The following is a 21,889-nucleotide window of genomic DNA, read 5'->3' on the forward strand; positions in this document are numbered from 1 at the left end:
CGCACACTGTGCCTCGGAATTCCGGGCACTCGGTCTCTCCAACTTACACACAGCTCCCCAACCCTGCTCTCCCTCCGTCCACCCCGTCATGAACGTCCGAGGCCAGACTCACACCCTCCCTCCCTGAATCTCTGCGCTCACGGAAGCACCGAGGGGTGGCAGCTGCATGGGGAGACGGACACAGGGCATCGGGCCAGGAGGATCTTGAAAATAACATGGAGAGGCCGGCGTCACAGCTCACTAGGCTAATCCTCCGCCTGTGGCGCCGGCACCCCGGGTTCTAGCCCCGGTTGGGGTGCTGGATTCTGTCCCAGTTGCTCCTCTTCTCCTCTTCCAGGCCAGCTCTCTGCTGTGGCTTGGGAAGGCAGTGGAGGATGGCCCAGGTCCTTGGGCCCTGCACCCGCATGGGAGACCAGGAGGAAGCACCTGGCTCCTGCCATCGGAGCGGCGCAGCGTGCCGGCCGCAACTTACTGGCCATAGCGGCCACTTGGGGGGTGAACCAACGAAAAAAAGAAAACCTTTCTCTCTGTCTCTCTCACTGTCTAACTCTGCCTGTAAAAAAAAAAAAAAAAAAAAAAAAGCCGGGAACGAGACAAGCGATGTGAAGCCCCCAATCCCTGACCTCCCAGCGCAGGCCCCTCCCCTCCCCTCCCCCTCACAGGCAGCCTCAGCCCCTCTCTCTAAACAGCGCTCTGGGCAGCCCCTACCTGCCAGTTTCCATTGTGAGCTTCCCTGGGGTCTCCCACGTGGGTGCAGGGGCCCAAGGACTTGCCCCATCCTCCGCTGCTTCCCCAGGCCACGGCAGGGAGCTGGATCGGAAGCGGAGTAGGCACCCATAGGGGATGCCGACGCTGCAGGCCACGGCTTTACCCTGCTGCGCCACAGCGCTGGCCCCTCGGAAGCCAAGTGTTTCTTGATCTTCCGCCAGTTGCCTGGGCTGGGGCCGGCCAGCAGCACAGCTGGGTCACAGGGCTAATCAAGAGATGGGTCCCCCAGGAAAGTGGAGACAGATGAGTATACAGAGCGGTGGACGGCAGTGGGGGAGCCAGGAGCCACACCGCCCCCATCTGGGCTGCCTCCCTCTGCCGCTGGCTCAAACGCAGCCGGACACGATGCACGCGTGGTGAGTGTGGCTCCGTTCCACAGCCCCTGACGCTCAGACGCAGGGGCGCGAGCCTGAGCTCGCCAGCACCACTGAGATTCCGAGAACCCGGACACGTGTGAGGCCGTTCCCCGGCAAGTGGGCCCACAGGGCTCGGGGTCTGCACCGGCACTTTGAAAGCCAACAGAGCGGTCGAGGAGGCAGCGGACGGAAGCTCCAGGCGCGACCCCAGCCTCACTCCCTTGTAGGCCCCAGGCTGCTGGTGGGGTGGGAGGCTCCCGGTGCAGGCAGCCCCACTTCACCAGCTATGGACACTCCGCAGACGGGCTGCTCCTCTCCCGGCACAGCTGCTCCCGTGTGGCTACCGTGCGACGTTCAGTTACCCAGCCCTGCCAGCTGCCACGGCTCTCCCCCCGCCAGGCCATCGGCCACCACTGGCAGGGGTGACGGCTGCTGTCAGGGTGACAGGAGAGCTGCTGGGACCTCCCCGAGCCAAACCACCATCGGCCTCCGGCCCCACGGTTGTTTCCAAGCAGTACGGTGGCGTGGGGGAGGGGCAGCCAGGAGCAAGGCGTGCCCACAGCATGCGGTGGGCATATTCCCGCAACACCCACCAGCGTGGGAAGTGGGAAGTCACTGCCTGCCCTGTCGCCTCTATGGAAGAAGCAGCACTCTGCAGGAGTGCGGGGGTGGCTCTGTTTTCTCCCCTCGCTGGGTGCAGTGACACAGGAGGGTGTCACTGTGATGTCACTGTGACCTGCAAGCATCCCTTTATCATTGTCACAGACTCAGGAGGATTGTGGAGCTCAGGAACACTGCCCAACCCCAGCCGTCCCAGGGCAAGCCGCCCCCCCCCAGACACAGTCTCCCCCGTCATTGTGGCCACGACACTGCCAGCCTGCACGCCCGGCTCTGGGAACGCAGCTCAGCCAACCTGACGCACACTTGAGCCCAGGGGGGCTCCGAAGGCTCGAACCCACAGCACAGTCCAAAGACGTCCTCCCCGGCGTCTCCCTGGGCTCTGCCCCGGCCTCGTCTTTGGAGAGAACGAGGAAGGAGTGGGGAGAAATGGAACGAGCAGGAGACACAGCCACACCTGGCTCACAAGCCAACGGGGCCAGGAAACCAACCCCACCCCCGCCGCCCACAGGTTGCAGGTACATGATCTAGCCTGAGGCCAAAGGCTGCAGAGCCATGGGGAACCGAGGGTGAATTCATTCTTCCTCCTCCTCTGAGCCCCCCCGCAGGCCCCCCCGGGACTGCATGGAGCCCATCCCTGGTGGTGAGGGCAGCTCTTCGTGGCTCAGGCCACTGATTCCAACGCTAACCCTTGCAGAACCGCCCTGGCCAGCACCCCCAGCAGTCACATTTATCTGCTGCCTGGGCACCCCTTAAGCCCCCAGGGCGCCACATACGATTAGCCATCACCAGAAGCAAAGGAGGAGGAGCCATGAGACCCCGCCCCCCTGCAGCCCAGCACAGACCCCACATATGATCCAAAGTCCCTGCAGGGAACTGGGGCGGGGGGGGGGGTCTCACTAGCGAACACGCAGCACTCACCCAGCCCAGACTTCTATACTTCCATCCTTGCCCAGACTTCAAGAGGGGGGTACAATCAGCGGGAGTGGGGAGGCCAGGTGGCAGCCCCATCCCTGGCACCCAAAGGAGCATTCCCTAAAGCTGCGCCACACTCAGGCAGTCCCACCCCTCCTGCTGCCAGGGCCCCCAGGAACACGGGGCTGGGGTCCCCCGGGGCCAGGGGCTCACTGCAGCCTCAGAAACAGGGGCAGCAGGCACAGGGACACAGGAGGAAGCTCCGCCCACCCCAGCCCACAGTGTTGCTCAGAGAGTTCTGACAGAAGCCCCCACCCACTCACTCTCCTCGCCCTCAAAGGCGGGGAGAGACCCGGCCAGCAGATCAGGGCCGGACTCCACTCGGGCCGTGCCGGACCGATGGTGTGGGGCATCAGCTCCACGCTGCAAAGCACGGAGCGCTCTCCCCTGCAGGCTCCTCCCTCCCACGCAGGGTCCCACGTCCGAGAGCGGCACGCGGCTGTGAGGGGCTCAGCACCCCTCTGGCTGCACCGGCGTCACCAGGGACTGTCTGGGTGGGGACACTCGGGGTCCCCATGGCTGCAGCTGTGTCTGAGGCCACGGACCCCTGCGATTATACGGCGCTGGAGAAGTTTTCCTCTGGAGTTTGAGCCACAGCATTCCCGAACTCCTTTGGGGGAACCGTGTGAAGAGACGTGGGGTTTTGTCAACACATTAACAAAGCAGCGGCTCCGCACGTGCCAGGGGGTCCCTGTGGACCTACCCCACTGCCGTTCCCTGCAGGAAGACAGCAGCCTCGGGGAGGCAGTGGGGCCGAGACCCCCGCAAACCACAGTGCAGGCTGCAAATAACAGAATCGCTTATTCCAGCATGTCACAGCCAGCCCCACGAACCGCTTCCGGTGGCTCGTGACGTGGAAAATAAAATGATGACAGAATCAGAAACGGGCATTGCAGACAGAGGAATCGGAAAGTCAGACAGAGAGAACGCAGACCCAGAGCAGCATGTGCCCGAGGTCTTCCCCCGCGGCGAGGGCTCCCGGCAGTCATTTCAGGGTTCCGGATCCCCGATCTGGAGGGGCTGCGGCTGAGATGCAATCGATGGAAGCTGAGGGGCAAAGTCAGCCCTGCCTGCCTGTCAGGTCTCTGCCTGTGGCACCAGGCGGCCTCTTTAAGGCAGCTTAGCTCCGAGCTTCCTTTTAGCCACAGGGAAGAGGGTAACACAGCCAGACGTACTCTTCATTAAAAGAAACAGGGAAGCGTCTGGTTCTCCAGAAAAAGAAAAAAAAATTGTTTTTCTTTCTACCAAGCACTGATTTTTTAAGAAAAGCATCTCTCAGGTGGAATTCTGGGAGCCTTCAAAGAGGAGAAGTAGGTGGGATTTTGTGGTATGAATAGGAGCTCAACAGGGGAGGCAGTTCCAGAGAACGGGATGGCACATACAATATCTAGACAGGAGTAGGATACCACCTGGTGCTTCCAGGAGGCAGTGCTGGGGGAGCAGGATGCGGGTGCACTAATTCAACAACGTCTTCAAGCTCGGGGGAGCAGCACAAGCAGAGAGAAGAGAACAAGGAAACTCAAAGAGGCAGGATGGAATCCTATTACAAGGCACTCCACTGCTGCGGAAGACGAATCCGGAGAGGCGGGAGCGAGGATTCACAGAGCTGATGGGGGCGTGGGGGCGTGGGGGGACGGGCACCGGTTCCAAACCACACAAGATGCCGATGGGTTTCCAAACGTTACAGTCACGCAGCAACAAAGCTATGCCAACACAGCACGGAATGTGTTCACTACAATCCGTCCCCGGGGCACCTCTCCCGGCTCCGCCTCATTAGTCTTCCTACCAGACCCGCCCCACCTGGGTTACCTCCGTACAGGTAACTGGCTTGCAGACTTAATGAAAACGACACTCATTTCACCCACCTGCCTGGAGCCAGACCTGTGGCCGAGGCAGCCCAAGCCCCCGTCCCCTGGGCCGGGGCTCCCTTGGGGAGACCACGCACACGTGGGAGCCGCGCCTGGCTCCGGGCTCCCCGATGTCTCATTTCTCCCAGCACAGACCTCAGGGGGCGCAGGCAAGGCAGATTGTCAGGGTGGCTGAGGCTGGGTTTCCCTTTCACTGCACTGCATGCAAACGAGCGTAATTAGGAGGAAAGACGGGCTCTGCTACGTCCGTATAGACACCGTGGACGGCAGGAGCTTCCGGCCAGCCCCACGCTGCTGAGATCTGCCGCCCCCGTGTCTCCCAAAACAACCGAGGCCTCCTACATGCGCAGTGAGGACGCGGGGTCTGGACACCGCGTGGCAGTCCAGCAACCCGGCTTGGTCCACACCCCTCCCTCCGCCGGGGCCTCCTTCCTCCTCTTCTGCCTCTCTCTCCTGGGCAGGGGGTGACGTCAACGCCCCTGGAGAGGCCAGGATGAGAAGTGGACAGATCCTGTCCCCCCGCCCGCCCCGTCCTGCAGGACGTCAACCAAAGCACGTAGTGAACCCGCGGCCAAAAGCCTTTGAAAGAAACTCTCTCAGTTACTGGGAGCCACAGACGTGCGTGTTCCAACAACTCCATGCTGCCGTCTCCCCGCCCCCACCACCGAATCCACAAACTGGCTGGGGAGAAGGTAGCGGGAGACGCGTCCTCCACCTGTGGCTTGTTAAGAGGCACCCGCCCTGAGATGCAACGTCACAGCTTCAAAGAAGTGTCGGATCCGGCGCGTGGCTGACGCCCAGGGATGCCGAGACTGGCAGCTTTCAGACTGGGCCATCACGGGGCATCCGGCTTCATCTTCCACAGATTCTAGAAGTTCCCACCTCTGGGACACAGGAGGCTGACAGATGGGGCAGCCTGGATGATGCCAGACGGCACCCGGCAGGCAAGCGGGAAGGAGACAGACACGCAGGAACACGCGACCTCAGACGTTATCACGATTGTTCACGTCATCTGCTCAGCCTCAACCAGGAAGCCAGCACCTGTTCCACCAGGGAACACGACGAGGCGGGACTTACTCCAGGCAGACGGTGCACCGTTCAACTGTCCTACACACTAGTTAACCACAGTTTAAGATCGAGGAAACCAGGGGCCGGCATTGTGTTGCGGCGGGTTAAGCCTCCGCCCGCGACGCCGGTACCCACCATGAGCACCAGTTCAAGTCCCGCCTGCTCCACTTGCGATGCAGCTCCCTGCTCACGTGCCTGGGAAGACACCAGATGATGGCCCAAGTGCTCGCGTCCCTGCCCCCTCACACAAACCCTTCAACCGCTGGGCCTCGGCCTCTCCACTGCAAACCGCGGGCAAGGACACCCGCGTGGAAGGACAGTGCTGAGATCAGCCGAGACAAAGGATGACACGAGTGGCACGCTGCAGGTGGTCGACAAACCGCAGTGCTGACGCTGCTACTTCCGGACAGGGGTGGGGCAAGGAGGGTCCCAGTAACAGAGCAAGCACTCAGAGCAACGGGCACGTGTTTTGGCAAAGGGTGGGGAACACAGCGCACCGAGGCTCTCGGCACCACTGGGAGTCCCGGCTCTTCCACACAACGTTCGGCAAATCCCAGGGCCTCCGCGGTGGACCGCTGGCCTCCCCGCCTCCCCCAGGGACTGCCTGGCACCCCAGGGTCAAGGCCCAGGTCCAGGGCTGCCCTGCCTAAGCCCTGTGTCTCACTGCTCACTGCCACACAGGTTTTCCGGTGGCACGGGGCTGTGTTAGAGTCAGGGTGCAGCCTGGACCCACACTCCCAGCCTCCAGCTCTGCCCCATCGTCAGTGGCAAATCCACACTACCCACAGGGGCAGTTCTGGAAATCTGGCCTCTTCAAAGCCCACGCTGAAGTCACCAGTGGCGCCAGGCATGCCGGCCGTGAACAGCAACAGACACCTGTCCCCTCGTGTCTGTTTTTGCTAAGGACCTTCCCGCGGGGACGAGAGTGTCCCAGGAGACTGTAGAGGTTACTGACTGCAGCGGGGGGACCTCGCGAGGTGCAGCGTGGTCTCTGGGAGTGCAGGCTGGACAAGGCGGTGGCCCGACCCTGGCCACGGCAGGTGTCTGAAGTCTCGGGACACGGCGGGAGAAAGAGATGAGAGCAGGAGACTGCCCCCTGTCGGCGTCCACTCCTCTCCTTTAAGAGCAGCTCGAGGGCCATCGTCCACCATCCATCTACTCCTCTTCAGCTGTCAATCACCCATCATTTACCTGTCACCTATGTTTCTATCACTTCATCACCCATCTGCTGTCAGACACATATGAGGGGACTTAAAAAGTTCATGGAAAATGCTGTTAGGAGCTAAGTTTATTTTGGTGCAAAAACATTGGAAATCCATCCATAGTTCTTTCACAGCATGCATTTTCCAGGACCTTTTTGAAGTAGTCTTGTACACGTATGATACACACACACACACACACACTCACACACACGAACATATAACCTCTCACAGTTACGGAAAGCATACGTCCGTATCTTTGCTTCTCACTTAACTCTCGAAACAGCGCGAGCACCCAACACGGCAATGTCGTGTCCACGAGCACTCGGGGACGCTGGGCCCAGGCAGCGACTGCCCCTCCCGTGCTCGCGAGCGCCTCACGGTGCTGCCTCCTGTGGTCGCTTTCCCAGCACTTCCGTGTGAACCGCGTGTGTCTGCCACTGCTCCGCTGGCTCTCAAAGACCACGAGCAGAGCCTGAGGAGGGGCTGCTCTGACGGGAACCCCCAACAGAGCCTTAACACGCACCACACACGGCACTGACACACATCACACACCAGCAACACATAACACAGCCTTAACAGAAGCCACACAGTGCACTGACACACATCACACACCAGCAACATGTCACACACACCACTGACATGCGTCACACACAGCAACACATAACACAGCCTTAACACAAGCCACACAGTGCACTGACACACATCACACACCAGCTACACATCACACACACCACTGACACGCATCACACACCCGCAACATGTCACACACACCACTGACATGCGTCACACACAGCAACACATAACACAGCCTTAACACAAGCCACACAGTGCACTGACACACATCACACACCAGCAACACGTCACACACACCACTGACACGCATCACACACAGCAACACATAACATAGCCTTAACACAAGCCACAACATTGACATACATCACACAGCCTTAACACCACACACTGCAGTGACACACATCACACACCAATAACACGTCACACACAACTGACACGCATCACAACATATCACACACCATTAGCACACATCACACACCCTGCAATGCATAACACAGCCTTAACACAAACCACTCAGCATTGACATGCATCACGCAGCCTTTACAAACACCACACACTGCAGTGACACACATCACACACCAGTAACACGTCACATACCACTGACATGCATCATAACACACATCGACACACATCACACAACATTGACATGCATCACAGCCTTAACACGTGCCACACACACTGCACTGGCATGCATGACACATGACACATGACTACCACACATTTCATACCAGCCACATATAACACAGCCTTAACACACACCACAGACTGCATTGACATGCATCACACAGCATTAACACACACCATACTCTATACTGACACACATCACACAACCTTAACATGTGTGACACATTGCACTGACATGCAACACACAACCTTAATATGCACCACACATTGCACTGACACACATCACACAGCCTTAACATGCATCACACACCAGCACCCCTTAACAGCATTGACACGTATATCACACAGCACTGACACACGTCACACAGCACTGACACATCACACAAACTCAGTTATGCATCCAATCCTCCAGCCGATTTGACAGAGGGAGCGCAGGCCCAGAGACAGAGACACTGTTCTCAGTGCTGTGCACATTGGCAGGGTCCCCCCCCTACGGCCCTAGGCAGCCAGCACGGAACACAGGTGAGATGGCTGAATGTCCTTCCCAAGAGGGGCATGGGACGAGCCACACGCGTGACCCACAAAGGCTGTGGCGCCCCCACCTGCCATCATCTGAGAAGCACGACACAGCAGGGCCACGTGTGGATTGTCCACCAGTGCCACGTGTGGCCGTATGTGGCCGACAGCAGAAGTACGACAAGGGAACACAGAGTGGGTTATGGGCAGGCATCATCCGGCGTGCTGGGACCTGGATGGCTGCTGCTGCCCAGTGTGCATTCTGCCACGAGTATGTTGCTTGTGTCAGGAGAAATTTACCTTCAAAGATCCCCCTGTCCCCTAACTGGAACAGGAGCGCACTTGGAGCATCATGGAGACACAGGGACACCCCTGTCCCTCTGACTCCGAGGCCAGGACCTGCTGGCTGCTCCCGGGGCAGGACCTGCGTCAGTGACAGGTGCCACGCCCACCTGACCTTCCCAGACGGGGCCGCCTGTGCCCCTCCCTGGCCCTGATCCCCCCCTGGAGCTGCCTCTGAGTCGGGAAGCAGTGGTGGAGGGAGGGAAGCTGGTGGGGCCAGGCTTCCCCACCCGGGCTGCCCTCGCTGCTCCTGGGGCCACCAGGCCACCAAGGAGACAGGACTTGCTCCCCAGAGCCCCCTGTCCTGCCCCAGATCCAGCTTACGAAGCATTTGGTGGGCGCCTCCAACAGCCGGGGATTGGCTTGGCCCTCAGACCCACAGCACCGAGAAACGGCCCTTGATTCTGGCTGGTTCTTGGTGGAGCAGGCAGCTCAGCCAACAACATGGGTTGTGTCTGGGAGAGGCTGGGGCAGTTGGGTCAAGTGGAGACGATGCAGGGCGCTCGCCCAGCCTGTGGGTCAGCGGCAGCCCCTGACCCAGGGGCTTCCCAGGCCCACGCGGGAATGTGCTGGAATCCAGGAGACACCAGAGGGGCCGGGATAGGAGGCTTTTGGAAGACAGGACGGCACGTGCCAGGCCCAGAGGTGGGGAACCAGCAGCCCTGGAGGCTGGGCTTTCAGATGCAAATTGAAAGTGGAGCACGTGCAGAAGTGCGATGGAGAGAACATTCCAGAACGTGGACCAGGGCCAGCCGCACAGGCTGTTTTGGCAGAACCTGGCATGGAGCACGTGTATACCACCCAGCCATCCCGCGTGGTGAGAAACCTCGGGGCCCGGTGGTCCTCCCTGCCTCCAGCACTTCCCCGGGCAGACCCCGCTGGCGTTCCCACGGCATCCCATACACCCACTCAAGTGTCCCAAAAAGAGGCTTTTAGAATCCACTTTCAGCTCTTATTCACCAGGTAAGAGAACGGGGTTAAAATTCAAACGGAGCCCGAAAACGGAGCCGACAGAGTATTACGGACATCTGGACCCGGAGAGGAAACGCCACTGCTTTCTCCTTAAACAGCACCGGCTGCGCGGGGCGGCGCCCGGGAAGCCCTGGGCCCGGGTGGGCTCACTCACCACAGGTTGACCAGGAAAGGGTGCTCGAGCCCCTGCAGGATCTGCAGCTCCCGGAAGACGTTGCGAACCTCGTCCCGCTCGATGCACTGCTGCTTGTTCATGTACTTCATGGCGTACATCTTCTTCGTGTCCCGCTTCTGCACGATGCACACCTGCAACAGCCACAGGGGACAGCGTTGAGGCCGGGGGGCCGGGCGAGGAGAGCCAGCCCCTCCCTGCGTGCCTGCTCCATCCAGGGTCCGAGTCTCAGCTCTGGCTAAGCCACGCCCTCTGTGCACTGGTGAAAGGGAGGAGCTCTCCGATTCCCTCCCAGCATGCACCTGCCCGCCTGCCACCTGCCCACCTGCGTCTCTTGGCCTGAGGACTCCCTCTTGCTGTTGCTAGGACAGCCCCTTAGGCTTCTCGTGCTACAGACCAGCAGAGCCAGGGGACAGATGCCCATGGGAGCAACACTCAACATGCGGCAGGTGGGGACGGGGGTATCCATACCCCAGCTCCCTCGCACAGCAGGCGGCCCCCATGGCTGTGAGTCTGCCCGGCCCTGGGAGTCCTGCTCTCTGCTGAGCGACAGAGTCATCGCCCATCTCCAGGCTGCAGTGAACACATAGCCGAGTCCACAAAGGAGCTGAACCGCACACACAGCAGGGCTTGCCACAGCCCGCACGGCCACGTGGGGGAGCTGCCCTCGCGCCTCTGGGCTTACCATGCAGCGGGGGAGGCTCAGTCCCCCCCGCCCCCCAGCCCGAGTCCCATGACCACCTTGTGACTGAGGAACTACAGAGGCCAGCACGGCCCCCACAGGAGTGCTGGAGGGAGGTCTGGCACCTCTCCCCGACAGCCCACGCTGCCCAGGCCAGCGAACCTGCAGCGCCAAAACAGAAGGTGTCTTGGATGCCCCAGGGCCCAGCACCCTTCCACCCCCGCCCCCGAAGTCACGGTTAATGAGGTGAGACGCAGCAACTGGCCAGAGCCACGCAAGCCGCTAAAGGCCGGCACCCACTTAACATTCTGTGCTTGTCTAATTCAATCAGGACTGATGTGATTACAAGGCATTGGGACAAATAAATACACGTTAGCCAGCGAGCATCCCAGCCGGCCCAGTACAGCGGCAGCAGAGGCGAGGGGATGGGTGCCAGCAGCAGAGGCGAGGCCCAGGGACGCAGAGAGCCTGTTGGTGTGGGCTGCGCACGTCCTGGCTTCACCGTGCACGTGGGTCCCGCAGCTCACACAGGGACCCTGCTACCCACGTGGGAGACCTGGAGGTCTCGCCTGGCTCCTGGCTGTGGCCTGGCCCAGCCCTGACCATTGCGGCCATCTGGGGAGTGAACCAGCAAATGGAAGATTTTCTTTCAAGGAAATAAGTCAATCTTGAAAAAATTTCTTACAAAAAATTAAAAAGGCAGATCCTGGGGTGGGCTCTGGCCGAGTGGTTAAGATGTCGCTTATGGAACCCGTGTCCCATCTTGGAGCCCCTGGGCTCAATCCCCAGCCCTGCTCACATCTCCAGCTGCCTGCCAATGCCTAGCCAGACAGGCGGTGGGGGATGGCACCAGTGGCCAGGTCCCTGTCGCGCACGCGGGAGACCTGGGCTGAGTCCCAGCTCCCAGCTTTGATTCCGGCCAGTTCTGGCTGTCGCAGGCATCGGGGAGTGAACCGGCCATGGTAGCTGGTGCTCTCTGCCTCTCAAATTAAAAAATACCAAGAGAAGAGACCCTAGCACACAGCTGTGAGGGAATGAACCAAACAAGGAAGAAGGCACCAACACGCAGGCTTTGGTTCGTGGGGGAGCTCCTCCCGACAGCAGGGGGAGGAGTCGGCAGCACCCCAAGAGGTGCGGGGGGCAGGGGAGGGGTGTTCTTAGAGCTAAGCTGAGGCCACTGCTCTCAGCCCGCACTGATGGGTCTTTGGAGTCATCGGAGGAACCACAGCATCAGAAACAGAAATGCCAGCAGGGACACGGCCCCAGGACCAGCCCCGGTGGCTCTTACATACCGGCTGCCCCTAGGGCTGAAGGGGAGGGAAGCTCTCGTCTGCCGGGCACAGGGAGCTCTCGGCCGCTCGTCTGCTGGGCGCAGGGAGCCGACATTCAGAATAGGTGCCGAGCCGTGCGCTGAGCCGTGCACACGAGCAGTGGCGGCTGTGGAAGCAGGCAGGGCTCTGCCCCGTGCTCTGTCTAGGGCTTGCGAGCCATCAGCCATGGCCTGCATTCCCCATCATCTTTTTTTTTTTTTTTAAATTATCTGAAAGGCAGAGTTACACAGGGAGAGAAGCAGAGACAGAGACAGAGAGATCTTCTACCTGCTGGTTCACTCCCCAGATGGCCACAGTGGCCGGAGCTGGGCCAGGCCGAAGCCGGAGCCAGGAGCTTCATCCGGTCTCCCGAGGGGGTGGCAGGGGCCCAAGCACCGGGGCTGACTGCTGCTGCCTTCCCAGGGACATTAGCAGGAAGCGGATCCAAAGCGGAGCAGCCGGGACTTGAACCGGCGCCTGTGTGGGCTGCTGATGTCACAGGCGGCCCCTCCTCGTGGTCCCTAGCTTTGAATAAAACAACCCCAGGGGCCAGCAAATCCTGCCCAGTGCGCCTCATGCCCAACACGACCTTACTAACGAGAAATGAATAAACATCTCGTTAAAAAGAAATGGAGTCCACCCTTCCTGAAGAGGTCCTGTAAACAGTGAAGCCTTCGGTGAAAGCGTCGTCCCGGAGAATTCTAGAAACGGTTGTCACAGAGGAAGAGGAGTGAGCGCCAGGCTCGGGGAAGTCGGGCTGCTTGCCAAAGGCGCATCGTCAGCCAGACTGCAGCCGGAGCTCATTCGCTAACGAATCCACGCCATCCCCTCAAAGGGGCAACCACAGGTTCTGTGTCCTGCTTGGCAGCAGACGTTGGCTGCCGTGGGCCCCGTTGCCAGCGCCGTCCCTGCCCCAGGACCCTTGCACCGGCTGCTCCTTGTCTCTGTGAGGTTCTCCCCGAGGATCTCCCCCTGCCCTGTTTCCCTCTCAGCAGTTGGGTGTTTGCTCCGACGTTTCTTCCAGAGAGAGGGCACCCTCGCCTCCTTGAACTAGGGGTCCCCCTCCAAGGTCGCGGGACAGCAACGTTTCTGCAGAGCCCCCGGAAATCACCATGCCCCCACCAACCACCAGCTGTGTGATATCTGCCTGCCAGTCAGGGACCAGGGACAGGACAGCTGCCCCTAGGCAGTGACCTCAAAACCCTGCTGTGCACCCCGCCATCCGCCACTCCCTCGGTGGCTCGTAATTCCAACGATCAAAAAGATTCTATAAGAATACATTTTTAAAGGGGAAAAAAACCCTGCTAAGTGAACCGTTTTTGAACTTCGAGTCATTATCTGTCAAATTGAATCCCTGCTTAATTCCCAAATGGATCTGAGGCAGTCTGGGGACTGTATGAGTTAGTCTGCATTAACCAAATATTTTTTTTTCACACGGTGCATTTGCAGGCAGCTGTACAGGCCTGGAGACGGCGAGCAACACGACTGGGTAGGGGCTGAGCCCGGCCGCATAACCAGGCGCCGGCGGCTTTGGATCGATTTTATCCAGAATCTTCCTCTGAGGGACATAAAGAGCTATGACCCCATAACTCGGGCCTCTCTGTGACTTGATGTGCAGACGGCCTCCGGCTAGTCCATGAATTTTAATTAACTCCGTGTTTGTTTCCTCTGACCCTTCATCTCCAGGCACCCGGGGCCCGCTTGCCGACCCAAGGCAGGCACTTGCAGAGCCGGCTCCTCCGAGAGTGCTCCCGGGGCGCTCCTCCTTCCCCAGGGTGAACTCACGGTGGAGCCCTTCACCCTGGCACAGTGGCCTGTGCAGGGCGGAGAGGGAGGGAGGGAACGGGGGCGGTGGTGAGAATTGGGGGTGCCGGCAGTGCAGGGAGGCGGAGGCATTCACTTCTGGGCCCTAATCCTCAATTAATAAAAACCACGCAAGTAAATCTGACCCGTTTACAGTTAAACTGTCAAGTTCTTCATTCATAGCTGGTGCTATGGTGTAGCGGGCAAAGCCGCCAACCTGCGATACCAGAATCCTACACAGGCAGCGGTTCGTGTCCCGGCTGCTCCACTTCCAATCCAGCTCCCAGCTAATGCACCTGGGAAAGCAGCAGATGAGGCCCGAGTGCTTGGGGCCCTGCACCCGCGTGGAGACCAGCAAGAATCTTCTGCCTCCTGGCTTTGGCCTGGCCCAGCCCTGGCAGTGGTGGCCATTTGGGGAGTGAACCAGCAGGTGGAAGCTCTCTGTCTCTCCCTCTCTCTGCTACTCCGCCTTCCAAGTAAATAAAATAATTATTGAACAGAAAGTTCTTCATCCATCCACATATACTCCTTGCTATAAGAGCTATTCACTTACATCACGGATGCATGTTATATATGAGGCTGGCCCGTACGTATCACAGACATTTGTGCTTGTGTGTGTGTATGTATGTATGTATATGTATGTGTCTATAGACTGTATGTTTTGTCTGGGATATGTATGTGTGCATGTGTCCCTATAAATACTATTTAGTGAGTTGTTTATGTTATATGCGGATGGATGTGTATACACATGTGTGTATACTGCTTAGTAGACAGGTAGGTATCTGTGTGTGTGTATGTATTAAGCTACTTCAACACAATTAAAAGATGCCCATTTGGGTTGAAATCCTTCCGTAGTGTTTCCATACAGACCTTCCCCAACCTTCATGAAGACACTCATGAGCCAAGACTTTTGCAGCAAAATAAATCGATCATTCAAGTCCATTTTCTCATGGAATGTGAGTGCTCTCACGTGTGTGCATCTGTATCTGCCGATGTCTACACTGCCCGCTGCATCTGTGTAGACTGACCGCATCTCTGTCTACACTGCCCACTGCGCCTGCGTAGACTGACCACGTCTATGTCTACACTGCCCGCTGTGTCTGTGTAGACTGACCGCGTCTATGTCTACACTGCCCGCTGCATCTGTGTAGACTGACCGCATCTCTGTCTACACTGCCTGCTGCATCTGCATAGACTGACCGCGTCTATGTCTACACTGCCCGCTGCGTCTTCATAGACTGACTGCATCTATGTCTACACTGCCTGGGGAATGCTCACATGTAGACTGCAAGCCTCTTCCATGACACAGATAACTGTGGTGTCCCCCACAGCCCCAAGTGTTAAGGGCTGGATGCCCAGAGCGTGAGGTTAACGGGTTAAGGATGGAACTTCACCCATGGTGATGTCTGAAGCGGAGCCTTGGAAAGTGGGGAGACTGGCTTGGCTTGCTGGGGTACGGCCCCCAAGACTGGACCACGGCGGCTTTACCAGGAGAGGCTGCCTGGATGAGCGCGCTCCTACCTGGCTCGCCATGAGCCCCCCACTCCGCACGTGCTCTGCCACCCACTGCCTTCATCAGGCCAAGGGGACCGTCACCTTGGAAACGTGACCCCGCAACACCATAAACCTCCCCTCGTCCATTTTGCCTATGGGAGGAAAGCTGGGGCACACACAGAGGTATCCTGCTCGGGGTGCATGACGAGGACTCGGGGCTGCTCCCAGGGCCATGTCCTGAGACGAGGGACCCAGGACCAAGAAGACAAGTGAATGAGCTCACCAGCGCCCCAGGCTGGCGGTGGCGCTAGAAGACACAGGGACGTGAGATGGAAAGGGGATGCGGCCGGCTCGGAGTGGAGCTGAGGGGGTGGACATCGGTGGGGCGGCTGAGCGGAGCCCCACGCGGTGTGAGGGGGCCTGCAGAGCCCGGGGCAGGGCTCACCGAGGGGACGGCGCAGTGAGCACCAACGTTGAGTTAGAAGTTTCAGCACGGCCACGAGATGAGCAGGCTGGGGTGGAAGGAGCAGCAAGACCCGGGGAGGGACGCGAGGTTGGAAAAGCAGGCACAGCCGATGCCACGACCTTGTAGGCTGCCGTACAGACAGGGGCGCCCACGGGACAAGACGGAAGCCACTGGATACCGGAAGGACCACGTGACCCGACCGGCACATCCCTGGCCGCTGCCAGCCTGAGGCCTCCTCGCTCCCTGCCCCGTCCAGCTCCCCGTCCTCCCCTTCCCTCATCCACTCCCTAGGCCAACACCTGCTGAGCCTTTCTCGCCTGCCAGCGCTGACCCCCGGGCTGACGGGACCTGGCCGTGAACTTGACCCAGTCCAGCCTCTCAGGAACCTGGGTCTGCCAGTGGAGCCAAGGCAAGCAAGCAGCCTGGAAACTGCGCCTGGCCCAGATGTGTGCGGGAGGCGGTGGAGACAACACTGAGTGGGTGAGGGGCGGGAGGCTCTCAGGCTGCAGGGGAGGGAAGACACACAGGACACAGCGCGTGGCAGCAGGGGCCGCCCATCTGTGAAATGGGCAGAACCACGCCCGGCACACTGGGCTCCCAGGGCGAGCGGATCGGGAGTGCCCAGGGCCAGGACGGAGCGGCCGGCTTCTGAGGAGTCACGACTCCCTGAGTTGCACGTGCAGGAAGCCCAACGAGACCTCACGGGACCAGGAATGGCTGTCAGCTCCTGCAGCCGGTGGGGACGGCGGCCGGTTCCCGGAACGGGAAGAATGGGAAGGTGGCTGAGCCGATGTGCACCCCTGCCGGGGCCCTGTGTCCCCTCTTATTCAGCTCCCCAGGCCAGTGCTCATGGGGACACCCAGATGCCCTGCACGGGACACGCCAGAGGCGATGCTGTGTGTGACGGGCGGGGCGGGGCGGTCTCTGCTCTGAAGGCTCTTCGCAGCCTCCCAGCTGCCCCCACACCCTCACTGGCTACCTGCCCTTCTCTGCCTCACCCTGTATCTCCTTCCAACAGGTGCTTCCTGGGCGCACCTCCTAACAAGCTGCTCGAACTTGACTTTGGAGGAACCCCAGTTAGGAGCCGGGATCTGGGAGAAGCCGACAACGCGCCTAGGCTGCGGGTGAAGTCCAAGGCTGCGGGTGAAGTCCAAGGCTGCGGGTGCATACGGGATCTCTCCCTCTCCCTCCCACCTCTCCTGATTCCTCGCTGAGAGCCCCACTCTTTTCCCTCTATGGACAAAGCTGCCCCTTCACCCCTTGCTGAGGGAACTGTGGGCCGGGGTTTTTGCAGGAAATGAGGCACGCACACAGAGGCCAGAACTCTCCCCTCCAGGCCCCTGGAAGGCTGCTGGATGGCTGGGCTTGTGTCACAAGGCCACTCCCTGGACCAGGCACCTCGCCTGCCCAGCTCAGCAGGTGAGTGGGGGCCCCAGGGACTGACAGTTACCCTCAGGGAGTACACGCAGGTGTTTCTTGGTAAGAGGAAAGCCCAAAGTGCATGTGGGACAGTCAAACCCGGAGCCACCTCAGCCTGCTGAGTGCTGACTGCACTTTGCCAGGTGCCCACCGCTGACACAGAGTAGACTCAGGCTAACCCCCAAACGGGACTGTTTCCACTGGACCGAAAGAAACGAGCCTAAGTGAACCTCTGTGCCTCCGCCGGCTCGGGGCTCAGCCAGAAACGTCCACACACGCTGGGAGGCGCCTGCTGACGTCACGGGGTCTCCCGCAGCTGCGGACCCTGCTGCTGCACCTGCGAGGCACGACTGCTCCCGGCAGGAAGGGAAATTAGATTTCACAGGTGCTCTTCCTGATAGCCAAGCCCCTTGTCACCGCTTCGCCTGCACACTCTTAATAAATGCTATCGAGCTGCCGCCAGAGGCAGAGAGCCAAACCGAAAAACGCATTCAGTATTACTAGGGGGATCTTCCTCTTCCTACAGGAGCACACCTCCACTTTAGAACAGCCGCAGAGTCCCCGCTGCGTGCATCGTGGAAGGCAGTGATTACCTGGAATTTGAGCAGAACAAAGCTCTAGTCTACTCCTGAAAGCAGGCTCACCTCATCCTAAATACTGGCTGTTTCTGCACGTTTTACTATAAGTTTGCACATCAACAAGATAGGTTATCATTCAAGAGCAACTGGAAAAGAGACCCACTGAGGTCGGGCGCTGTGGTGAAGCAGGTTAAGCCACTGCCTGCAGGGCCAGCATCCCCTATGGGCTCTGGTTCGAGTCCTGGATGCTCCACTTCCAATCCAGCTCCCTGCTAATGCACCTGGGAAAGCAGCCAAAGATGGCCCGAGTGCTTGGGTCCCTGCACCCCCACGGGAGACCTGGAAGAAGCTCCAGCCTGGCCCAGCCCTGGTCACTGTGGCCATTTGGGGAGTGAACCAGCAGATGGAAGATCTCTCTAACTCTGCCTTCCAAGCAATAAAATAAATCCCCCCAAAATAAATAAAATTCACTAACAAATAGCCAAGTTATTTTAAGAGAGAGAGAGCAACCCTCTGGGAAGCTCGGGTTTTCAGGATATCTTTGGAAATCACGGTTCTGAGACGCGTGCTCCCGACTCAGGCTCTGAGAGGGAAGCCACCAGCAGCCAGGGCCACAGTGCGTGCAGACAAGACGGGCAAACGACGACAGGCCAGAGCCCAGGGAAGGAAGGCGCGGCCATGAGCCACGGGTTGGGTTCTATGCCCTGGGGCTGGGGCTGTGTCCAATACCGCAGTGCTGTACTGACGGTGCTGAGACTGATTTAGAAGTGGGGCTTGTGGGGCCTGTGTGTTGGAGGCCGAGAGTCTACCCTTGATGGTGCAGGATCTGGTGAGGGCCCAGCTGGTCGCTTCCCCTCGCGGCAGACGCCGATGGAAGTGGTGCATGTGAGAGGACACATCCCATCAACGAACACGACGTCAGAGACAGGGCGGGTCCTACAACCCCTCAACTGACCAAAGGACATCCGTCGGCGGCCCACCTCGTGCTGAAGTCCTAGCCCATCTCCCAGCACTGCCGTCCCGGGGAGCAAGCCTCCCACACAGGAAACTTGGGGGACAGACCACATCTGGACCACATCCGGGCACAGAGGGTTCAGGACCCAATCCTGAGAGCAAAGCAACGTGCTTCTGTCTGGCGCCAGCTCTGCTGTGGCAAGGACACAGGTCCACTTCCTCAGCCACGAGAGCAAGCTCAGGCTGGGACGAGAGAAACAGACTGTCCTGTGGAAGTTCACGTTTCTGCCGTGCCGTCGCTGGATGAGAGCCACCTCCCGTGAGATGTCGGGCGAGACCCCCAAACTCACCCGGCCACAAGCCCTCTTCTGAGAGGTCCGCAGGGAAGCCTCCAATGGGCCTCGCTCTGCCCACATCTCTTCCGACCCCGATAGATCACGCGCACGGGGCACACTGAAACAGATCCAGCTAAGACAGAAACGAAGTGGACCGAGACGTGTGTGTCTGTGTGCCTGCCGGGAGGCAGAGAATGCAGTGCTTCCAAGCCAAGCTAACTGCTACTTAAAGCCGTATTTCCAAAGAAACACAACAGACTGCAACGTAACAGCACAAGGTCCAAGCAGGGGAAGAAAGGGGAAGTCGCGACTGTTCCCAACAGAATATACACACAGCGGAGGGGACTCTGAAGATGACCTCGACGCTGGGATAGCATCGAGGACATTAAAGCAACTACTGTGACGATGCCATCTGGTCCACAGGACAATATGGTTGAAAGAGTGAAAAGACAGGGAACCTAAGTAAGGAGAGGAAAAAACCTGTTTCTCAAGCAATGATGTCCACACGGGTGTATCACAATTAAACTCCTGAAAGTCAATGGTGGAGGGGGCCGGTGCCGTGGCTCACTTGGTTAATCCTCCGCCTGCAGTGCCAGCATCCCATGTGGGTGCCGGGTTCTAGTCCCAGTTGCCCCTCTCCCAGTCCAGCTCTCTGCTGTGGCCCGGGAAGGCAGGGGAGGATGGCCCAGGTGCTTGGGCCCTGCACCCTGTGGGAAACCAGCACATGGCTCCTGGCTTCAGATCGGCATAGCGCCAGTGTAGTGGCCACTGGGGGAGTGAACCAATGGAAGGAAGACCTTTCTCTCTGTCTCTCTCTTTCACTGTCTATAACTCTACCCGTCAAATAAATTTTAAAAAAGTCAATGGTGGAAAAAAAATTTTAAAGAAAAGAAACGATATTGACACACTGCAGACTGGGTGGCAAGGATACAGATCTTGATGACTTCTTGTCAAAAATTATGGAGAGGCTGGTGCTGTGGCACAGCGGGTAAAGCACCACCTGCAGTGCCGGCATCCCGTATGGGCACCGGTTCAAGTCCCGACTGCTCCACTTCCGATCCAACTCTCTGCTATGACCTGGGAAAGCAGTGGAAAATGGCCCAAGTGCTTGGGCCCCTGCACCCATGTGGGAGACCAGAAGAAGCTCCTGGCTCCTGGCTTTGGATCTGCCCAGCTCCAGCCGTTGCAGCCATTTGGGGAGTGAACCAGTGGATGGAAGACCTCTCTCTCTCTTTGTCTCTTTGTCTCTGCCTCTCTGTAACTCTGCCTCTCAAATAAATAAATAAATCTTTGAAAAAAAGAATTAATATGGTCTTGCACCATACAAAACAGAAAAGAAAATTCTTCAGGTTGAATTGAAATGATACCAAACAGAAACTTAGGGCTTCAAAAAAGATGTAGGCAAATATTAGGGACAAATTTCCTCCTAATTCTTAAAGGCAATATATATTTTATATAATATAAATAATATATTAAATAGCATAATGTATATTTCAAAAAGTTCATGGGGAAATGGAATTATAATATACTGTGAATTTCCCACTAACTTTTTGAAGTATCTTAATGCATATATATTTTTTCAGATTTATTTTTCAGTCAAAACATTATATTGGAGATTTATAATTTAAGAAGGTAAAATACATTTGATAACTACTGTATAAATATTCACAGGCTGTGGAAATGGACCTCTCTGTGTTCAAGGTTTTATACTTTAAGTGTAGAATATTAACTCTTAGAAGACTGTTCAATAAATTAACAATGTGTACTATAATCCCTAAAACAACAATTTAAAGACATAAAATGGGAAATCATGGTTCTAAAACCAATAGGCAAATTAAAAGGGGATTACAAAGATTCAATGAATCCAAACCAACGTAGGAAAAGACAAAGAGAAGAACAAAAGGCAAGGGGTAAGGAGAGTGGATAAAGCCATGATAGACCTAAATCCAACAATGTTAGCAATTTTATTAACTGTGAAACTACTAAACACACGTGCATTTTTAAAAAGATGCAATTAACTATATGTTATTTTCAAGAGACTTATGTTAAGTATAAAACCACAGAATGAAAGCAAATGTGTGGAAAAATATGGAAACAGTGAGCCTAAGTAGGTTAGAATGGCTACCTTTTTTTAAAAAAAAGATTTTATTTGTTTATTTGAGAAATAGAATTAGAGAGAGAGAGAGAGAGAGAGGTCTTCCATCCACTGGTTCACTCCCCAAATGTCGTAACGATGACAGGGTCGATCGATTGTGAGAACTAAGCACTCATGTGTCTAACAGCAGATCTCACAGCCTAAGAGGCAAACACGACGGACTCACAGGGACAGGCCCATCTCAGAAACATGGCAATGACTAGACTTAAAAATCAGAAAAGACACAGAGGAGCTAAATAACATCATTAACTCCCTGGACTTCAGTAATAGTTGTGGGACCTTATGCCTATGAACTATGAAATAGACATTCCTGTAGTGTTGGTGTAGAATGTTCACTAATACAAACCCTAACCAGGGCATGAAATGACCCTCAATAACTGTAAATGGACTGAAATGATAGAGCATGCTCATGGACCACAATGGGCTCAATTATAATCAATAAAAAGTAGTAGTTTAGGAGAAAACACAATATTTGGAAATTAAACAACACTTGCCTAAATAATTCATGGAACACAGAAGAAATTACAAAAAATTAGAAAACATATGAACTAAATAATAACAAAAATAAGAGCTAAAGTAGTTCTTAGAGGGAAATTCAGAGCTTAAAATGCATATGTAAGCAAAAAGAAATGTCTAAAA

At 57.2% G+C, this 21,889-nt stretch overlaps 1 protein-coding gene across 1 annotated transcript in view; it reads right to left on the reverse strand.

Annotated features, from left to right (window-relative positions):
- Positions 1-21,889, reverse strand: part of STK32B (serine/threonine kinase 32B) — a 250,413-nt gene that overhangs the window by 151,768 nt on the left and 76,756 nt on the right. The window contains exon 3 of the mRNA XM_051829718.2: positions 10,037-10,188. Within this exon, the coding sequence (XP_051685678.2) occupies positions 10,037-10,188 (152 nt within the window). The remainder of the gene's footprint in view (positions 1-10,036; positions 10,189-21,889) is intronic.

The sequence above is a fragment of the Oryctolagus cuniculus genome, chromosome 2 (assembly GCF_964237555.1).
Source record: "Oryctolagus cuniculus chromosome 2, mOryCun1.1, whole genome shotgun sequence".
Lineage (NCBI taxonomy): Eukaryota > Metazoa > Chordata > Mammalia > Lagomorpha > Leporidae > Oryctolagus > Oryctolagus cuniculus.